At 45.7% G+C, this 18,317-nt stretch overlaps 1 protein-coding gene across 1 annotated transcript; it reads left to right on the top strand.

The window, feature by feature from the left end:
• Positions 1-421: 421 nt before the first annotated feature.
• LOC132593182 (vomeronasal type-2 receptor 26-like) lies at positions 422-13,534 on the top strand. Its single transcript, XM_088657274.1, has 5 exons — positions 422-628; positions 3,575-4,441; positions 6,187-6,414; positions 10,751-10,877; positions 12,549-13,534. Exons 1-5 carry the CDS (start codon positions 422-424, stop codon positions 13,448-13,450), a joined length of 2,331 nt encoding a protein of 776 aa, XP_088513400.1. The 3' UTR covers positions 13,451-13,534.
• The last annotated feature ends 4,783 nt before the right edge of the window (positions 13,535-18,317 follow it).

Here is an 18,317-nt window from a genome sequence, read left to right as displayed (position 1 = left end):
ACCTAATAAAAAGGCTTCTGGTTTTTTAACAAAAGTACTTTTTAACATTTTCTTTAACTCATTATATATTACTTTCCAGAAAGCCTTTACCACTTTACAGGTCCACCACATGTGGTAAAAAGTACCTTCTTTCTCATTACATTTCCAGCATTCATTAGTTCTTGTTCTATACATCATTTTCATAAAAACTGAATGCTATTTAGATGCTATATTCCTAAAGCTGACTGAATAGTGACCATGGATTTTCATTATCAAGTGTTAGGAAGCACAATGCATGTGAGGTTTTTTGCTTAATTGTGGAATAAGCCAGGAAATCACCAACAACTCTTTTATTAGTTCAACACTGAAGGACTACCAGAATACCCTCTCCCTGGTGTTTGCTGTGAAAGAAATCAATGAGAACCCTAACATCGTACCGAATATGAGCTTTGGGATGCACCTCTATGATAGCTTCGTCAATACAAGGATGACTTATCAGAACACCCTGAAACTTCTGTCCAGCACAAGAAGGATTGTCCCCAACTACAAATGTGACAAGAAAAGGAATGTGATGGCTGTTATTGGAGCACTTGACTCTGACATCTCCCTTCACATGACTACGATCTTAGGCATCTACAAGATTCCACAGGTATAATAATAATAATAATAATAATAATAATAATAATAATAATAATAAATAATGTGCCAGCCATCTTACTGGGTTGATCCAGTCACTCCGGGTAGCTTCAACCAAGTTATAAAACCACAGCAAAGCATCAAACATTAGAAACTTCCTGATAAAGGGCTGCTTTCAGATGCCTTCTAAAAGTCAGGTGGTTGTTTATTTCCTTGACAACTGATGGGAGGGCGTTCCACAAGGCAGGCACCACCACCGAGAAGGCACTCTCCCTGCTTCCCTGTAACCTCACTTCTCGCAGGGAGGGAATTGCCAGAAGGCCCTTGGAGTTGGACCTCAGTGTCTGGTCTGAATGATGGGGGTGGAGCTCCTTCAGGTATACTGGACGGAGGCCGTTTAGGGCTTTAAAGGTCAGCACCAACACTTGGAATTGTGCTCAGAAACATACTGGGAGCCAATGTCAATACTTTAGGACCAGTTTTATATGGTTTTGGCTGCCGCATTCTGGATTACAGGTAGGTAGCCATGTTGGTCTGAGTCGACACATGGACAACAGACCCTGGAAACCTTCCACCAGACATTCAATGACTTTCACCCCACCATCAACCTAACAATGAACCAATCTATGCAAGAAATACATTTTTTGGACACTACTATAAAAATACAGGATGGACGTATAGACACCACCTTATACAGAAAACCAACTGACCGACAAACATATCTACATGCCTCTAGCTACCATCCCAAACATACCAAACAATCCATCGTATACAGCCAGGCCCTACATTACAACCGCATCTGTTCCAACTCTACAGACAGAGAATCTCACCTAAGAGATCTACAGCAAACCTTTTTAGAACTAAAATATCCACCTGATGAAGTTAAACAACAGATCAACAGAGCCAGACTGATACCTAGAGAGAACCTGCTGCAAGACAGACCCAAAAAAGAAAATAACAGAACACCACTAGTCATCACATGCAGCTCACAAGTTAAAACAGTACAACGCATCATCAGAGATCTACAGCCTCTCCTGGACAATGACAGCTCCCTTTCTCAAGCTCTGGGAGGAAGACCTTTCATTGCCTACAGACAGCCACCCAATCTTAAACAACTCCTCACCCACAATAATACCACCACCAGACTTAACATAGACACTGGTACCAGAGCCTGCAATAAACCCAGATGCCAACTTTGCTGCCACATACACCCGGACAACATCATTACTGGCCCCAACAACATCCAACATACCATCTCAGGACGATTCAATTGCTCATCTTCTAACATTGTGTATGCCATCAAATGCCAACAGTGCCCTTCAGCTCTCTATATTGGACAAACAGGCCAAACCCTACGCCAAAGGATAAATGGACATAAATCTGACATCAAGAACCATAAGACAGAGAAACCAGTAGGAGAACACTTCAATCTCCCAGGACATTCTATACAAGATCTCAAAGCAGCTGTTTTATTACAGAGAAATTTCAGGAACAGACTGGAAAGAGAAGTTGCTGAATTGCAACTCATTACCAAGCTTAAAACCATGGAGCCACCTGGGATGAATAGAGACATCGGATTCTTATCTCATTATGCATGATCAAGCTTTCTTTAGCGCCTCAGCCCTTGTTTTTCCCCCCAGGACTAATTGCAGCCATCAGCAGCCGTTAACAGCCATCCACAGGTTTACCACTCCCATCAGTCCATCACCCATTCCCACCCACCCCCACCACCCTCTGTATATATATAAGGGTCTGACACTTCTGGTTCTCCTTACTTCCTTTTACCTTAGATCATTATTGTTTTTAAGGAAGAAAGAAAAATATGTAACTGATACAAAACTGTCCAGCCTTGCTCCATTTTTTGGTAAAAAGTCAAACTTGGAAAAATAAATAAAGTATTCTCTCACTGATATTCATGGTCTCCATTTGGGGCAGGGAGCTCTGCAGTCATGATTGGAAGGGCTTTGGTGTTTCCCTGACTTCCTGTCACTGGTGTCACTGCAGCTTGTCTGCAAGGAGGGAGGGAAAGGGAGAGAGAGAGAGAGGGAGGTTGGTGCAGTGTGAATGCACTAGTAGGAATCCTCCTCCCAGGAAGCTGCACAACACCAGTTGCGAGAGGGCAGAGAAAGGATGCTACCCCTCCCCACCAGCTACTGCTGGAGATCTGCACTAGTTTGTGTGGCAATGTCCCCCCTTCCCCGTGAAATAAGTCGCAAGACACAATGAATAGATTTAAGTGGGTGAAAAGGCCACAACTTTATTGGTTACGAATGTTGAGCGGTATTGGCTTAGGCATTGGACCCTAACCGACTATATCCGACTGCAACCCGTGTGTTGCAGTCTGGGAGAAATTAACCTCCAGAAAGGAGCCCAGTGATGTACATCTACCGGAACTCCTCCTGTGGCCACCGTTGGGGCGTGCCTTACGGCCCTGACCTCACCAGGCTATGGACCAAGCTCCGCCCCCGGAAACCTTTAACGGAAATTACAGTATCATTAGGGAACAAAAGATTGGAGCATTTAATCCTCATAGATCTAATATCACTTGAGAAATATTTCACTTTCTACATACTTCATTGTAAATGATAAACCTGGCCAAGATGTTGTCATTGATGAGTAATAGATTCAGTGTTTTATGTCCTAAAACCTGATGCATAGAAGACATCTGAGGAAGATTTTAATGTCTGATGTTTTATCATGTCTTAATATTCTCTTGGGAGGCGCCCAGAGTGGGTGGGATGTAAATAATTTATTATTATTATTATTATTATTATTATTATTATTATTACTAATATTGATATAATTATTACATTCATTCAAATTCCTCGTTATAAAAAACTAAAGAATATATTTGTATCTTCAATAAATTCTCATGGGTTCCACTTCAAGCAGTTATCTCAGATGAATCCAACCATTTACTATAACTCTCCCATGATTGTGAGATTGACTTCTTCCTTAGATTGCTTATTGTGCATTAGCTGCAGTGAGGAGGACCGAGTTGCAGCTCCAAACCTTCTTCCGGACGGTGCCCAATGAGAAATATCAATATGCAGGGATTGTCAAGCTGCTTCTTCATTTCCAATGGACGTGGGTTGGACTTGTTGCTTCAGATGATGAAAATGGAGAGAAGTTTATGCAAATCTTAGTGCCAATGCTTTCCCAGAATGGAGTCTGCACAGCCTTCAAAGAAAAAGTACCATCCTTATCTCAAGGGATGGGTCATTTCAGTTCATTGGAACTCATTAGGGATAAGTTCTCGTTCCTGATGATCTCTGAAGTCAATATATTAGTTGTATATGCAGAACCTCAGACCATTGCAGCTGTGAAATGGATGATTTATTGGTCCTCATTAGCTGAAGATATTGCAGAGGATTCTGTAGGCAAAGTGTGGATTTTGACAACCCAATGGGCCTTCTCATCAGAAATATTGCAAAGGTTTAGCGATATTCAAGTCTTTGATGGTGCCCTGTCTTTTGCAATTCACACAGAAAAAGTCCAGGGATTTAAAGAATTCCTTCAGACCCTAAACCCCAACTCTCCAAATGGAGATGGGTTCCTCCAGACTTTTTGGGAACTGGCATTCAACTGCTTATTTTCTGTTTCCAATGACCCCAATGAAAGCAGAGATACATGCACTGGCAAAGAGAGTCTGGAGAGCCTCCCTGGGCATATTTTTGAAATGACCATGACTGGTCAAAGTTACAGTACCTATAATGCGGTTTATGCCATTGCACATACTTTGCACAAGATTCTCTCATCCAGGCCAAAATACAGAAGGATGGCAGGCAGAGGTGGGCTCGATCCTCCCAAACTGCAACCTTGGCAGGTAAGATTTAATATGCGGAATAAATCTTTGCATGGGGCTAATATATTGGATGACTGAATACATACAGAAGAAAAAACCTTTTACAGCATTTTCCTTTTCAGTGCTTCCCTGTTTTCCTTGCCTTCAAGTTGGAGCCAGAATCAATATATTCCCTGTCCTTCCCCTTCAAGTTACAGAGGTGGAAGTATCTCCTCTTTCACGTCCTCACACAGAAATGTCACCTCTTTGTCGAACTCAACAATGTTGTGGAAGGAGCTCCATGTTCTGCTGTCCTGTGTGTTTGTGATGCTGATATGTCAGGAGTGGTGGAGAAGGAGGCATGTTAAACTGGGCCTCATGATGTCTTAATATCAGAAAGGTGGGAGGTTTTTATCCAGGAAGAACATCTCCGGTACTTTCCTTGGGTGGCATTTAGGTTTGTTCAGGGGCGTAGCCAGGATGAAAATCAGGGGGGGCAAGGGGCGGGGAGCAAGGGGCGGGGCCAAGGGGCGGGGGCGGGGCCACATCGGATCAGCCCGAAATCGGGCTGCTCCGACTCCCTCCTCCCCCTCCGCGATCGGAAGGGACGAGGGGGAGCCAGGATCAGCCCGAAATCGGGCTGCTCCGATCCCCTCCTCCCCCTCTGCTATCGCTGGGGCAGGTGGAGGGAAAGCCCCAGAGCCGCGCAAAGCGGTTGCCTGGCTTTCCCTCCGCCCGCCCCACAGCCAGCCGGCTAGAAGGGACGTCTCCCTTCTCCCTTGCTGGCTGTGGGGCGGAGGGAGGGAAAGCCAGCCAAATGCTTTGCGCGGCTCTGGTGCTTTCCCGCCGCCCGCCCCACAGCCAGCCAGGGAGAAGGGAGACGGCACCGGGCGGGCAGTGGGGCAGGCTGGCCAGTGGCCCTGCTTCTAGGGGGGGCAATTGCCCCCTCCTGCCCCCCCTGCCTACGCCCATGGGTTTGTTCCTGACCCTGAGTGCCAAATCATTCTGTCCACCACCATCAACTATCTTCTAGAGACAGCAGTTGGTTCTGCACCAAAGAAGAACTTATATGCTATTTTCAAATGTAATTGCCTGGTCAATTTTTTTAACATGCTCCTAGAATGTTCCTTACTTACAGAGGGCCCACAAGTTTTGCTCACTTTACATATGGGATTGCAACATCATATTGGTGGGGGAAAGTAATTAAAGAATGGAGTGCTGCGAAAACTCACCATCACCTGCTCTCTATTTATTTCTCCCCTTCCCCCTGCCCTTACCAGGCTCTCAGAAGGTCCAGGGAGGGTCCTGGGTGTGCAGCCCTCCCCCTTGCTTGCTGGGCTCTGGGAAGGAGGCATGAGGGAGCTTCCCCCCCCCAAAAGCCAGGTGAGCAAGGCAGTGCACTCCATGCCAGCCTCGGAGAAGGAGACACAAGGACACTGGGTGCGTCCCAGAAGACATGAAAGAAGGTGTCCCTTTGCTTCCCAGGCTGTTGGGAGGTCATGACAGGGCTCTAGGGGCAATCCCAGGGTCCTCCTGCAACCTTCCCAGGCCTTGGAAGCCCCTCTCTGCCCTGTGGAGGGCAGTTCCAGGGGTTCCTGACTTTGCATGATTTTGCCTTTGCACATGAACCCCCTGAGCCTAACCCTCAAATACTTAAGGGCCTGGCCAAGTGGACTTCCCAGAATTCCATATGTGCTCCAAAGGTGGACCACACCATTTTGACTCCTTTCCAATATGTGACAAATATTGATTGATACTTTTCCTTTGCCTCATTTTATCCTGTCTAGGTTCCCTCCTTCCTGAGGAGTATCTCCTTCAACAACAGTGCTGGGGACTTTGTGTCTTTTGATGAGAATGGGGAATTGGCAGCTGGATTTGATGTTCTTAACTGGGTTACTTTCCCCAACCAAACCTTCTCGCGAGTTAAAGTTGGGAAGACAGAACCACAGGATTCACACTATGTCGACTTCAGCATGGAGGAAGAAGCCATCACATGGCACAAAGCATTCAATCAGGTAGGAGTGGACTCTTGGTTTTTAAAATACGGTAACGTTTTAAATTATTGTTAAGAATACAAATACAAGAATAACGTCTGATATTAATAACATTCTTAAGTCCAGTTAATGCATGAAAGGGTGGTTACAATAGAGTAAGCTCTCCTGCCAAGCTTAGCCAGTCACATTAATGCCGGAGTAAAGGGAAAGGGAAGGTCAAGGACCCCTGGACGGTTAAGTCCAGCCTAAGGCGAATATCGGGTGCAGCGCTGTAGTGTTCATAAAATTAATATAAAGAGATCATGAACTAATATGATCAGTTGTGTCGGTTTGAGGAGGACATTTTTTTTGGACATAAGTCCAGCGTAATGGACTCCTTCCGGCTGGATCATATTAGAATAGGATTTCTTATATGAATATTACAGATGCTGCAATGGCTGTATTTTAACTTTCATTCTCCATTAAGTCTCACGTTCTCAGCTTGCCAGTTTCTGCAGGCAGGCACAGAAGAAAATTGCTGCAAGCAAACATCCTGTGGATTAAGCTCCTGGCTTTGATCTGTGTCTTTCATGGGGAAATGATAGAAGCATGTCTTCCTTTTCTGTGCGTTTGTCTTACGTGTTCCTGAAGTGGAACTGTTGTTCTTTGTTCTTTCTCTTTCTGGCTTGTGATGCTAAAGGGAGGGAGCCATGATGAAGAGCTCTCTGTGTGTTTATACCGTATATAAATAAACTAGTTTAGCCAAGATGCTGTGCTACTGAGTCTGTTACGCAACTGCGCAACCTCTGCGTATCTGTAAAGTGCACTGGTGTTCGACTGGCACCAGTCACTGTGATGTTCGGGCTGGAGAATGCTTATGAACGATCGCACAGGAGGGGGAGAACATGTCAGCCAGGCATGTGTCTCTGCCAGGGTCCTATTCGTCAGTAGGTCTTATCCTGACATAGGTTATGGGCCCAGGGATTGGGGCCACAGCCTCAATGCCAGCAAAGAACTGGGGGCTAAAATTGTCCCTTGGAAGAGTCTCCTGGAAAGAAGCAAGCCGAGACGGAAGGGAAGGAAGCTACATTGGAGACTGTGAGTAACACAGCAAAATCTTTCTGCCTGAAATCGAAAGTAGAAATTAGGCAGACCAGGCTGTTTGTGCAGCTGCCAAGATAGCATGCACAGAGAAGCAGCAAAGATTTATGACTGCTTAAATGTTCCTGCAGCAGATAATCTCTGAAACAGAGATGAGCAGGAATGGATTTATTTCCCTGAGTTTCCCTGAGTTTGCATGGAGGGAACTCGGAAGGAGGAACACGTCCCTTCCCCGGAGTTTTGGGAAACGGGGGAGGCAGAGTCCCGATGCCTGCGCAGCAGAAGCGAAGCTGGGTTTTCATGCCAGCAAGGCAATTTGCCAGTGTGTAGCCTGATTTATGTGCTACAGAAGCCCAACGCTGCATAAAGTAGCCAGCTTGAACTTTAAGAAGACAAGATTCTTCTGATCCATTCCCTAATAGTTTGGGAATGTGTGGGAGCTGTGTTCATGTTCCCAGAAAGCTGTGAGAAGCAGTTTGGTTGCTGTGCTACAGAGACGCCAACAGCCATACAGTGTGTGTTCTGTAGGAATTTAATCTACGCCACACTGGACATTCTAAGATGGCGAGAAGCTATCTCTCCGACGTCCACGTGATGTGGGAGGCAATGTTTCCTGAAGCCGAAAGCCCCAGTTGTGTTTTGGCTGAAGATGGAACTGTTTCCTGTTCTGGGGGAGGACTCTCCAGAGCGGAAGGGAGTTGACTTGTAACGTCATCTCAATCATCACTGCAACCAGCAGGCGGCACTGCTGAGGATCCAGGCAGTGGAACTTTTGTCCTGTGAGGCCAAGACTTTTGGACACTAGCTGCAGCGTGTCAAGAGGACCAGCAGCAAAGGAGCAGAGCTTCTAAAGGGGACATTTGCTGTAAGCAGACCTCTTAAGGGTGCACAGCACCAGGAGCCATGGAACTGGAAAGCATTTGTTGTTTAACATTTTTTTTTTCATTCCAGGTCCAAAACGCAGCGTGTATGTTCTGTTTCAGGTCGTAAACAGAGCGCAACCATCCAAAGCAGAAGAACCAAAGCAACAATTAGTTTGTTCTTTACCATGTTGTGTTGTTGTGTAAACATGGGGGGTGGTGAAAAGGTTACAGCAGCATATCATGTATTGTCTGCTAAACATATTTTTCCATGCAGGTTGTAAGCATGAAGACTCCCAGATGCTGATATGTCTGTCACCAAAATGGTCAAAGGACCAGTGTTCAGAATGTCGCAAAGGAGGAGAAGTTGGTGTTGTCAGTGACACAAAGAGTACCCGGAAAAGGTCGTGATACCAGTGACAGGATCTGACATGTGGGTTCCAAAGTCACACACACAGAGCACAATGCTCAGCAAACATAGTTTGCAAGTTTTTCCCTAGAAAAAGCCAGATTGCCAATGTGTGCATCTGACATGTGGGTTAAAAAAGTCACAAACCAGGGAGCATAGATTCTTCCTGAGGTACTGAGGCATGTACAGAGTACTAAAGCCTCATACCCAATTGTTTTTACTCTATTGAGTGCAGTGTGGCGTGGGAAGGAATTCTAAAAGTTTTCCTAGGCAACCCCATTGCTGGTGTGCTCACATGAGTTTCCACTGCCACAGTGAAAGAGTTTGCTAACACAATTCTGATTGGTCCTTTTTGAATTCTGTAATGCAATTCCTTTTTGTGTAATAAAAATGACCTGGCACAAGGGGGGAGACAGACTCCACTCTCCACATGCACTGGGGACCTGCTCAGAGTCTTTTGCTGGTCAAAGTCTCTGTCTGTCTTTCTTTTCCCCTTTCCCTATTATTCCCTGCACTCATGAGCAAACCCCACACAGCGCTCATCTCGCTTTTCAGGCCAAGGAAGCCGGAATTTGTCTGCAGATGATTTCTGGGTCATGTGACCAGCAGGACTAAACCGCTAATGGCGCAACGGAACACCGTGACAGAAGCCAGAGTGCAACAGAAACACCATTTACTAATAATTGAGAAGTTGGATTGTTTTAAAGAATGGCAAAAGGTTTTATCGAAATTTATATGGCAAGGGAAAAAGCCAAGAATTAGATATAGGATACTTACTGATGATAAACAGAGAGGAGGCTTTTCCCTGCCGGATTTAAAGATTTATTATGAAGCAGCTACCTTTTGCTGGATGAAGGATTGGATTCTGTTGGAAAACTCAGATATCCTGGATTTAGAAGGTTACGATAATGTTTATGGTTGGCATGCATATTTATGGTATGATAAAGTGAAGGCCCACAGAAGCTTCAAAACGCATATAATTAGAAAATCTTTGTATAATGTTTGGTCCAGGTATAAGGATTTGTTAGAAAGAAAAACACCTAAATGTTTTTCTTGGAGGCCAAGGTTCGTAAAAGAGTAAATATGGAACCCAGTTGGCTGAAGTATAGAGATTTGTTGATTCAAGAAGGAGACCAATTTAAGTTAAAGACTTACAAGGAGTTGAAATGTAAATTAGACGATTGGCTCCAATACCATCAGATAAATGAAGTTTTCAAAATGGATAAATTAATTGGTTTTCAATCAGAGAGGTCAAAGTTGGAAACAGAATTGTTAGAACCTAAGACGAAAATACTTTCCAGAATGTATAAATTGTTGCTTGAGTGGAATACCAAAGATGAACAAACAAAGAATGTTATGATTTTGTGGGCAAAGGATGTGGGTCATAATATTATGATTGAGGAATGGGAGAAATTGTGGAACGTGAATATAAAGTTTACTGCGTGTAGTTTATTACAAGAAAATTTAATGAAGATTATGTATAGATGGTATCTTACACCAGTAAAATTGGCAAAGATATACCACAATCATGATAATAAATGTTGGAGATGTAAGAAAGAAGTAGGATCCTTTTACCATATGTGGTGGACGTGTCCACTAGTAAGTGATTTCTGGAATAAGTTTTAGGTTTAGACCACAGGACCACCTAATGTAGGAGTAAATTCTGTGTTACCAAACAATACTTATTTCTCAGAAGACAAGGGGAGGATAAGTTACCCATTTGTGAAAGAAGAGTTTCTGCCTTGTTGTGTTTCTCTGAGCCTAATGTCAAATGTATATGCTTCCTATTCTGCCAACTGCCTTTATTTCCGAATCGGTGGTTGTCGCTGTTCTCTTTCCATCCAGTTTCCCTCCTGCTTCACTCCCCATATTTTCATTACAATTTATTCACACATACAGCACCTTTCTGGAATAACATGAATCTGCCAAATGATCTCTTCTCTTTGGTTCAAACTGTGTTCTTTACCATGCAAAAGGGACCTTCCTCTTCTCCCCTCTTTCTGGCCAGGTCCTGCCCCTTGGTTTGTGTAACAATCGGTGCCAGCCAGGCTACAGCCGGAAAAAGAAGGAGGGGCTGCCATTTTGTTGCTATGACTGTGCTTCATGTCCAGGTGGGATGATTTCAAATCAAACAGGTAGGAGACATCATCTGCTCTTTTATAAAATGATTCCTAGTCTATTTCAATAGTTTCCCCTTATTAACAGTTCGGTGGCACTGTGGGTTAAACCACAGAGCCTAGGGCTTGCCGAGCAGAAGGTCAGCGGTTCGAATCCCTGCGACGGGGTGAGCTCCTGTTGTTCAGTCCCTGCTCCTGCCAACCTGTTGTTTAGTCGTTTAGTCGTGTCCGACTCTTCGTGACCCCATGGACCATAGCATGCCAGGCACTCCTGTCTTGCACTGCCTCCTGCAGTTTGGTCAAACTCATGTTCGTAGCTTTGAGAACACTGTCCAACCATCTCGTCCTCGGTCGTCCTCTTCTCCTAGTGCCCTCCATCTTTCCCAACATCAGGGTCTTTTCCAAGGATTCTTCTCTTCTCATGAGGTGGCCAAAGTATTGGAGCCTCAGCTTCACGATCTGTCCTTCCAGGGAGCACTCAGGGCTGATTTCCTTAAGAATGGATAGGTTTGATCTTGTGGCAGTCCATGGGACTCTCAAGAGTCTCCTCCAGCACCAGAATTCAAAAGCATCAATTCTTTGGCGATCAGCCTTCTTGATGGTCCAGCTCTCACTTCCATACATCACTACTGGGAAAACCATAGCTTTAACTATACGGACCTTTGTCGGCAAGGTGATGTCTCTGCTTTTTAAGATGCTGTCTAGGTTTGTCATTGCTTTTCTCCCAAGAAGCAGGCGTCTTTTAATTTCGTGACCTCTGTCACCATCTGCAGTGATCAAGGAGCCCAAGAAAGTAAAATCTCTCACTGCCTCCATTTCTTCCCCTTTTATTTTCCAGGAGGTGATGGGACCTGCCAACCTAGCAGTTTTCAAAGTGCAAGTAGAAGGACAGGGCGTTTCCGTGTGCTGCTCTGGTTCGCCAGAAGCGGCTTAGTCATGCTGGCCACATGACCCGGAAGCTGTACGCTGGCGTCCTTGGCCAATAGAGCGAGATGAGCACCACAACCCCAGAGTCATCTGCAACTGGATCTAATGGTCAGGGGTCCCTCTACCTTTACCGTTACTCACTCCTAAACAGAACAGCAGCTCACTCAGATATGGAAGAAAGAAAACAGATGCAGAGAGTTGGCCAAACTAGAGCCACAACCTTAACTTTCCAAAGTAGACCTGTGGAAATTGGCATGGATCATGTCCCGAGTTCTCTGCCTGCTCCCCACCTCCCATAGCTTGCAGAGTCAGTGAAGACTTGCCTAGCCCTCCATCCCCATAGTTTTAGGGCTGAGAGCCAGAAACAGTAAATCAGATTCTGCTGTCCAAGATATCATAGTGGGCTTCTCACTTTTCAGCAGAGACGACCGTTTGCGCTTTCAATGACCCCATATTAACAGTTGTCAATACTTTGCTTCCTAAATTCCTGGTGATTTGATTGATACCACCTATATGGTTTATGAAGAAAAAAAGACACATTGCATTTACGGGTTTCCACTTTTCTCTGATACTTGTTTCCAAATAATTAATGGCCCGGAATTGTGTTTTGGGGGAGAAGCAATATTTCTTTCAAAGGAGATTTGAGATACCATTGGAGATGGAGGAATCTATTTCATTACAAAGAATGAAACATAACAGAATAAAAAGGTTGCTTTTTTTTGTTGCAACTCATATATCATTAATCTGATATTTTTTTTTTAGATATGAATTATTGTTTCAAATGCCAAGAAGGTCAATTTCCAAACCGCAACAGAGATCATTGCATTCCCAAGAGGCAAAATTTCCTTTCCTACGCGGAGCCTTTGGGATTCACATTAGCTGCCTTAGCTCTGCTCTTTGCTCTGGTCACAGCCTTGGTCCTTGGCGTCTTCTCTAAGAACGGGGACACTCCCATTGTCAAAGCCAACAACCGGGACCTCACCTACACTCTGCTCCTTGCCCTGTTGCTCTGCTTCCTCTGCTCCTTGCTCTTCATTGGCCAGCCTCACCGAGTGAGCTGCTCTTTACGGCAAACGGCCTTTGGCATCATCTTCTCCCTTGCGGTGTCTTGTGTCTTGGCCAAAACCATCACGGTGGTTCTGGCGTTCATGGCCACCAAACCCGGATCCAGGGTGAGGAAATGGGTGGGGAAATCTCTTGCCAACTCTGTTCTTCTGGCTTGCTGCTCACTTCAGGCCAGTATTTGTGCTCTTTGGCTCTGCACGGCTCCTCCCTTCCCAGATGTGGACATGAACTCTCTGGCGGAGGAAATCATCGTGGAATGCAACGAAGGCTCTGCCACCATGTTTTATTGTGTCCTGGGGTACCTGGGATTCCTGGCTATTGTCAGCTTCACCATGGCTTTCCTGGCCAGGAAGTTGCCAGACAGTTTCAACGAAGCCAAGTTCATCACTTTCAGCATGTTGGTGTTCTGCAGCGTTTGGCTGTCCTTTGTCCCCTCTTATCTGAGCACCAAAGGGAAGCAGATGGTGGCTGTGGAGATCTTCTGCATCTTGGCCTCCAGTGCAGGCTTGCTCACTTGCATCTTCTTCCCCAAATTGTACATAATCCTTCTGAGGCCTGAATTGAACAGCAAAGACCACTTGATTCGGAGGAGCAAATAAGAGTCAACTTGCAACATTGATGCCTTTAATTGTTGCATTATTGGAAAATGCAGACATTTGTTGGAATAAAACTTGCCAAGGAAATCCCTTGTGTGTCCCATTTATTATCTTTTTCATAATCAGTTTTTTCTCTCCTCTCTTGTCACTGTTTATTTACATACAGCATTTTTCACAATCTGTGCTCAAAGTGGTTTGCACAAAAAGACAGTATTACATAAGAACATTGGGAGAACTTTTGGATCCGGCCCATGACACATCTAGTCCAGCATCCTGTTCTCACAAGGGCCAACCAGATTATCATTAATATCAACATTTTTCCCAATTTGTATACAATCCATCATTTATGGTCATGGTTACTGTTCCCTGTCCCTTTGATTGGGTTGTCCCAGGCACTCTTGGGGGCTTCCAACATATATAAAAATATAATAAAACATTACGCACTAGAAGGCTTATTGATACTGGGCTACCTTCAGATGTCTTCTAAAGGATATATAGATATTCTTCTCCTTGACATCTTACGAGAAGGCGTTTCACAGGGAAGTGCCACTACTGAGAAGGCCTCTGCCTGGTTCCCTGTAATCTCACTTCTCATAGCATCAGGGACTCACCTTAGGAGGAATGGTGAAGGCCGCCTCCCCAGCCTGACCTCTCCAGGGAGCGGGGAGAGGAAGACAGTGTAGATTGACAAAAGGGGTTGACGGAGGTCACAGCTCAGAGGCAGATGAGGGGGAAAGTTGGGAAATAATGGGAGAGGATGAGGAGGAAGCAACAGGGGGAGACAGCTGACAGATACAGTGCCTTTAGAAAGTATTCCAGACCCACTTCTCTCCCAGAACCTGGCGAGTCTTGAAAGTAGGAGAGCAAAGAACTCAAAGACAGGGGGCACGTAGTAGCACACATAGCAGTGACAAATGAGAAAGTGGGAGAGACAGGGGTGGAGATTCACTCGGTACAACACCATTATCCAAGAGGCTGGGTTCTATAGCCTCTCTCTGTAAATACAGAATAAAAAGAAGACGCTAAGAAACATTCCCTTGTCTTTGTATGTTCCTGGGCAACCAGCCGGGAGTTGCTGACAGCAGACAGACATGCAATGAGGGAACCACCAGAAGGCTGTCAGAGCTGGACCTCAGTGTCCAGGCTGAATAATGGAGGCTCCTTCAGGTATACACCCATAGATCAAAGGGTTGTTCTCCGCATGGAGTTGCAATATTAAAACTACAAAGTATATAATAACATTAAGAACAACAACAATCCAATTATCTCCCCTTCCGCAACACATTTAAAAGAGCGCTAGATAAGTCAACCAGCCTAAGGCCTGGTTGAAGAGGAAGGTTTTTGCCTTCTGGTCTAACCTGGAGGTTACCACAACAGATGCAACATATGTTAGGCTTTACCTGGCCATCAGCTGAAGCTGATGGAAGACGCTCTGCAATATGGAGGCCACCTCAGCCTCAAGCACCAGCCGTTGATCGAGAAGTACCCCTAAGCTGTGAACCTGCTCCTTCAGAGAGGATTCAGCTCCATCAAGAGCAGACAACCTCCCATCCACCAGGTCTAAGGAACCACCGACAAACTGTCCCTCACTCTTGTCTGGATTGAGAGTCAGATTTAGTGACTCTCATCCTGTCCATTACCAAGACAACAATCCAGCCACACAAACTGCCACTCTTGCAGGTGAAAAGGAGAAGTAGAGCTGTGTGTGATCAGCATATTGCTGACGACATGCTCCAAAACTCTAGATAACCCTCCTCAGAAGTCACATGTAGTTCTTAAACTACATTGGGGATAGATTTGAACCCTGCAGAGCCCCACATGGAAGGCTCCCTGGGGCCAAGTGAGACTCCCCAAGCATCACCCTCTGATAAAGACCATCCAAGGAGGACTTGGAACTGCTAGGAAGCAATGCTGCTCACCCCCAACTCAGACTGCTGCACAAGGACCCAATAGATAGTATTGAAAACCTCTGAAAGATCAAGGAGAATTAACAGGGAGACATTAACCCCACCTCTCTCCTAACAGAAGTTGCCATAGAAGGCCACAAAAGCAGTTTCCATGCCCAAACTGGGTCTAAACCCAGACTGAAAGGGCTCTAGAAAATTGTTTTCATGCAAGAGAGCCTGGCTCTGTACATCACCACTTGCTCAGGAACCTTGCCCAAGAAGGGTAGATTAGTGACTGGCCAGTCATTCCTTAAATCTATCAAGGGAGGTTTTCTTAAGAAGTGGTCTTATCACAGCCTCATCTAAGCAGGCAGGGGCCGTCCCCTTGCGCAAGGAGGCCTGAATTCTTGCAGAGTAGCGATACTGAGCAGCTTGGAAGCTAAATCCCATGTAAGACTGACACCCTTTTAGGATTTGTTCATACGTTCCTTTAATATTCAGAAGCTTTACTTACAGAAGGGATGATAAAGGAATAATATATTGAAACACATTCTAAAAATTCCTTCCAGCAGCACCTTAGAGACCAACTGTTCTGAAACCATATGCCACCAGTGCTCCCAGCTACGTACGTGAGAACCCAGATTTTCTTAGGAAAATACAATCTTTGAATAATCTTCCTAACAACACTGTACTAGCCACTATGGATGTGAAATCTCTGTATACCAACATCCCACACAATGATGGTTTACAAGCCATAAGGAACACCGTTTCAGATAAAATCACAGCGGACATTCCCACCACCCTTCTGAGTAACACCCCTCCCCACCCTCTCACTATATATAAGGGCCTGGTGACTTCTGTTTCAGTGTATCTGAAGAAGTGTGCATGCACACGAAAGCTCATACCAATGACAAACTTAGTTGGTCTCCAAGGTGCTACTGGAAGGAAATTTTTTCTTTTGTTTTGACTATGGCAGACCAACACAGCTACTTACCTGTAACATTCTAAAAACATTCTAAAAATGTAAGTGTGAGGAGGAAACAGTACAGAGAGCCCCCTCCCATCTTGAGGAGCAGTTCTTCCACCAGCAGCAGAGCTAGCGGGGAGGGGGAAGAGTCCAGTGGGGAAAGAGGAAGTCGGAGACAGGGCTCGGGCAGGATAGCAGAGCCCATGTTGCACGTGAGAGAGGAAGAGAGAGCGGGGGAAAGGGGGGAGAAGGAAAACATGGAAAGGAGACCCTTTTCCCCTCCGGTTCCGGAATTACGCAGGAGGAAACGCGGAAGGAGATTTGGGGTGCCCAGACTCTTATGTTGGAAGAAAACGCGGGAAGCGCCATTCCAGGGTTCTGGGTCAGACTAAGAACATGTATCCTGTACAGCTCTAGCACTGTAAATGGCCTGCACACAATAAAAGCATGAAAAGGCAACGGTCTGGAGAGTCGTTACTCTAGAGTAGTCGCAACGCATCCTCTGTGACAGTAAGCTTATGCAAGCATAGGCTCGGCTTCACTTAGAGAAACACAGCTTTTTGCTTTAAACCCAACCATGTGTCTCTCCCTCTTCTAGGTATGCTCTCAGCCTGTACTTTAGGATAGAGACCATGCAGCTATTTGAAGAAATCCACTTTCAATTTCCGTCCTTCTCTCTGTTTCACTTCAGAGACCTCTGTCACCATTGCTCTGCTCTCTCTCTATTCATTTGGAGATCAACAGGGTTTCTTCTCAATAGTGTCCAGAGAAGATCCCAAGACTTCTTTCTGAGCTACCGTATGTTCTTTGCACAACCATCTTCCTGCGCTGTGTCATCACAGGGAAGTCACTCACACCAAAGGGAATCTGTGGCTTGGTGCTTCTCATGTGACCCGTTAACCAACCACACAAGGGCCACGAGAGAACATACTAGAATTAACTGTTTAACCAATCAAAACTCAAAGTGCTTACTGTAACTACACAGCAATATATATTTGAACATTCCCCTCCCGGCCCAGCTGGTTGTCCTCTCCTTGCTCGTTTTTGTCAGCCAGTAGGGGCAAGGGGCAAATATAAATGGAACACAAAACTCACTGTTAGAGGAAAACACAACTCTGTGAAGCATAACTGTAGAAAGCATGAAACTACTGAAAGGGCAACTGTAATAACTAGGCTGGAAAATGTAAAAAACAGTAATAAACAGAATGTATCCTTTCTGCAATGACCGCTCCACACATCAATGGGGGGCGCTTTTTGCGTGCACGCGCGCAGCCCCCTGATCCCAGAGGGCGGCTCCCTGGAAGTTCAGGATTGGCACCACCTTCCCAGGTAGGGTGCCAGGGGTCTCCGCCTACCCAAGACTGGCATCCAATCCTGCCTGGGGAGGTGTTGCCAGGGGATGGCCAGGTAAGGGGAGGGACACACCGGCTTGGACAATAGCATTTAAATCTTGCCTCCAAGCACCAGTTGGTTCCAGAGCTTCTCCCACCCTCCACACCCTTCATTCATGTTCTTTTGCAAGTTAACCTTTTCTCTACAGGTTCTAAGGCGCTGCTACGCCAAGGCCGCTGTTGAAGGGTCAGAAAGGAATTTCCCTGCATTGGCAGGTTTCGCCTTCCCCGTAGCAATACGTCACAACTTGGCGGTGTCAGGCCTTGGGCGGAATTCTTTGGCGATTTTCCTAGAGGGAGGGGCGTGAGGCGGAGACCTCACCCCCATGCGGCGACAAGATCGGGGTATTGGGGGAAGCCTTGACCATGCCAATAGGTGTCATCACTTCCCCCTACCAGTGGCGGCGAACAGGGGGAGGGCTCTCTCTGCTTGAACATATGTTCTCCAGAGCCAGCCCCAACCCCCATACATGTGGATGACCCCGAAGCCTCCCAGAACCCCGGCTGGGGACTGGGAAGGATAACGTCCAATGCCTGAAGCCAAGGTCTCCCTACATCTGAATTTGAATAACGTTGTGGCCAATTTGAATCCCATAGCACGTTGTCTTGTGTATTTATTCCGCTCG

The sequence above is a fragment of the Zootoca vivipara genome, chromosome 13 (genome assembly GCF_965207765.1).
Source record: "Zootoca vivipara chromosome 13, rZooViv2.hap1.1, whole genome shotgun sequence".
Lineage (NCBI taxonomy): Eukaryota > Metazoa > Chordata > Lepidosauria > Squamata > Lacertidae > Zootoca > Zootoca vivipara.
Note: the sequence above shows the minus strand (reverse complement) of the source record. Positions and strands in the feature narration are given on the sequence as shown.

Bases quoted from the DNA above. Each gene is read 5' to 3' on its own strand.
- LOC132593182 (XM_088657274.1), top strand. From the start codon at position 422: ATGAGCTTTGGGATGCACCTCTATGATAGCTTCGTCAATACAAGGATG. The intron at 629-3,574 runs GTATAATAATAA...CTTCTTCCTTAG, and splicing joins GCATCTACAAGATTCCACAG to ATTGCTTATTGTGCATTAGC. The intron at 4,442-6,186 runs GTAAGATTTAAT...TATCCTGTCTAG, and splicing joins CCAAACTGCAACCTTGGCAG to GTTCCCTCCTTCCTGAGGAG.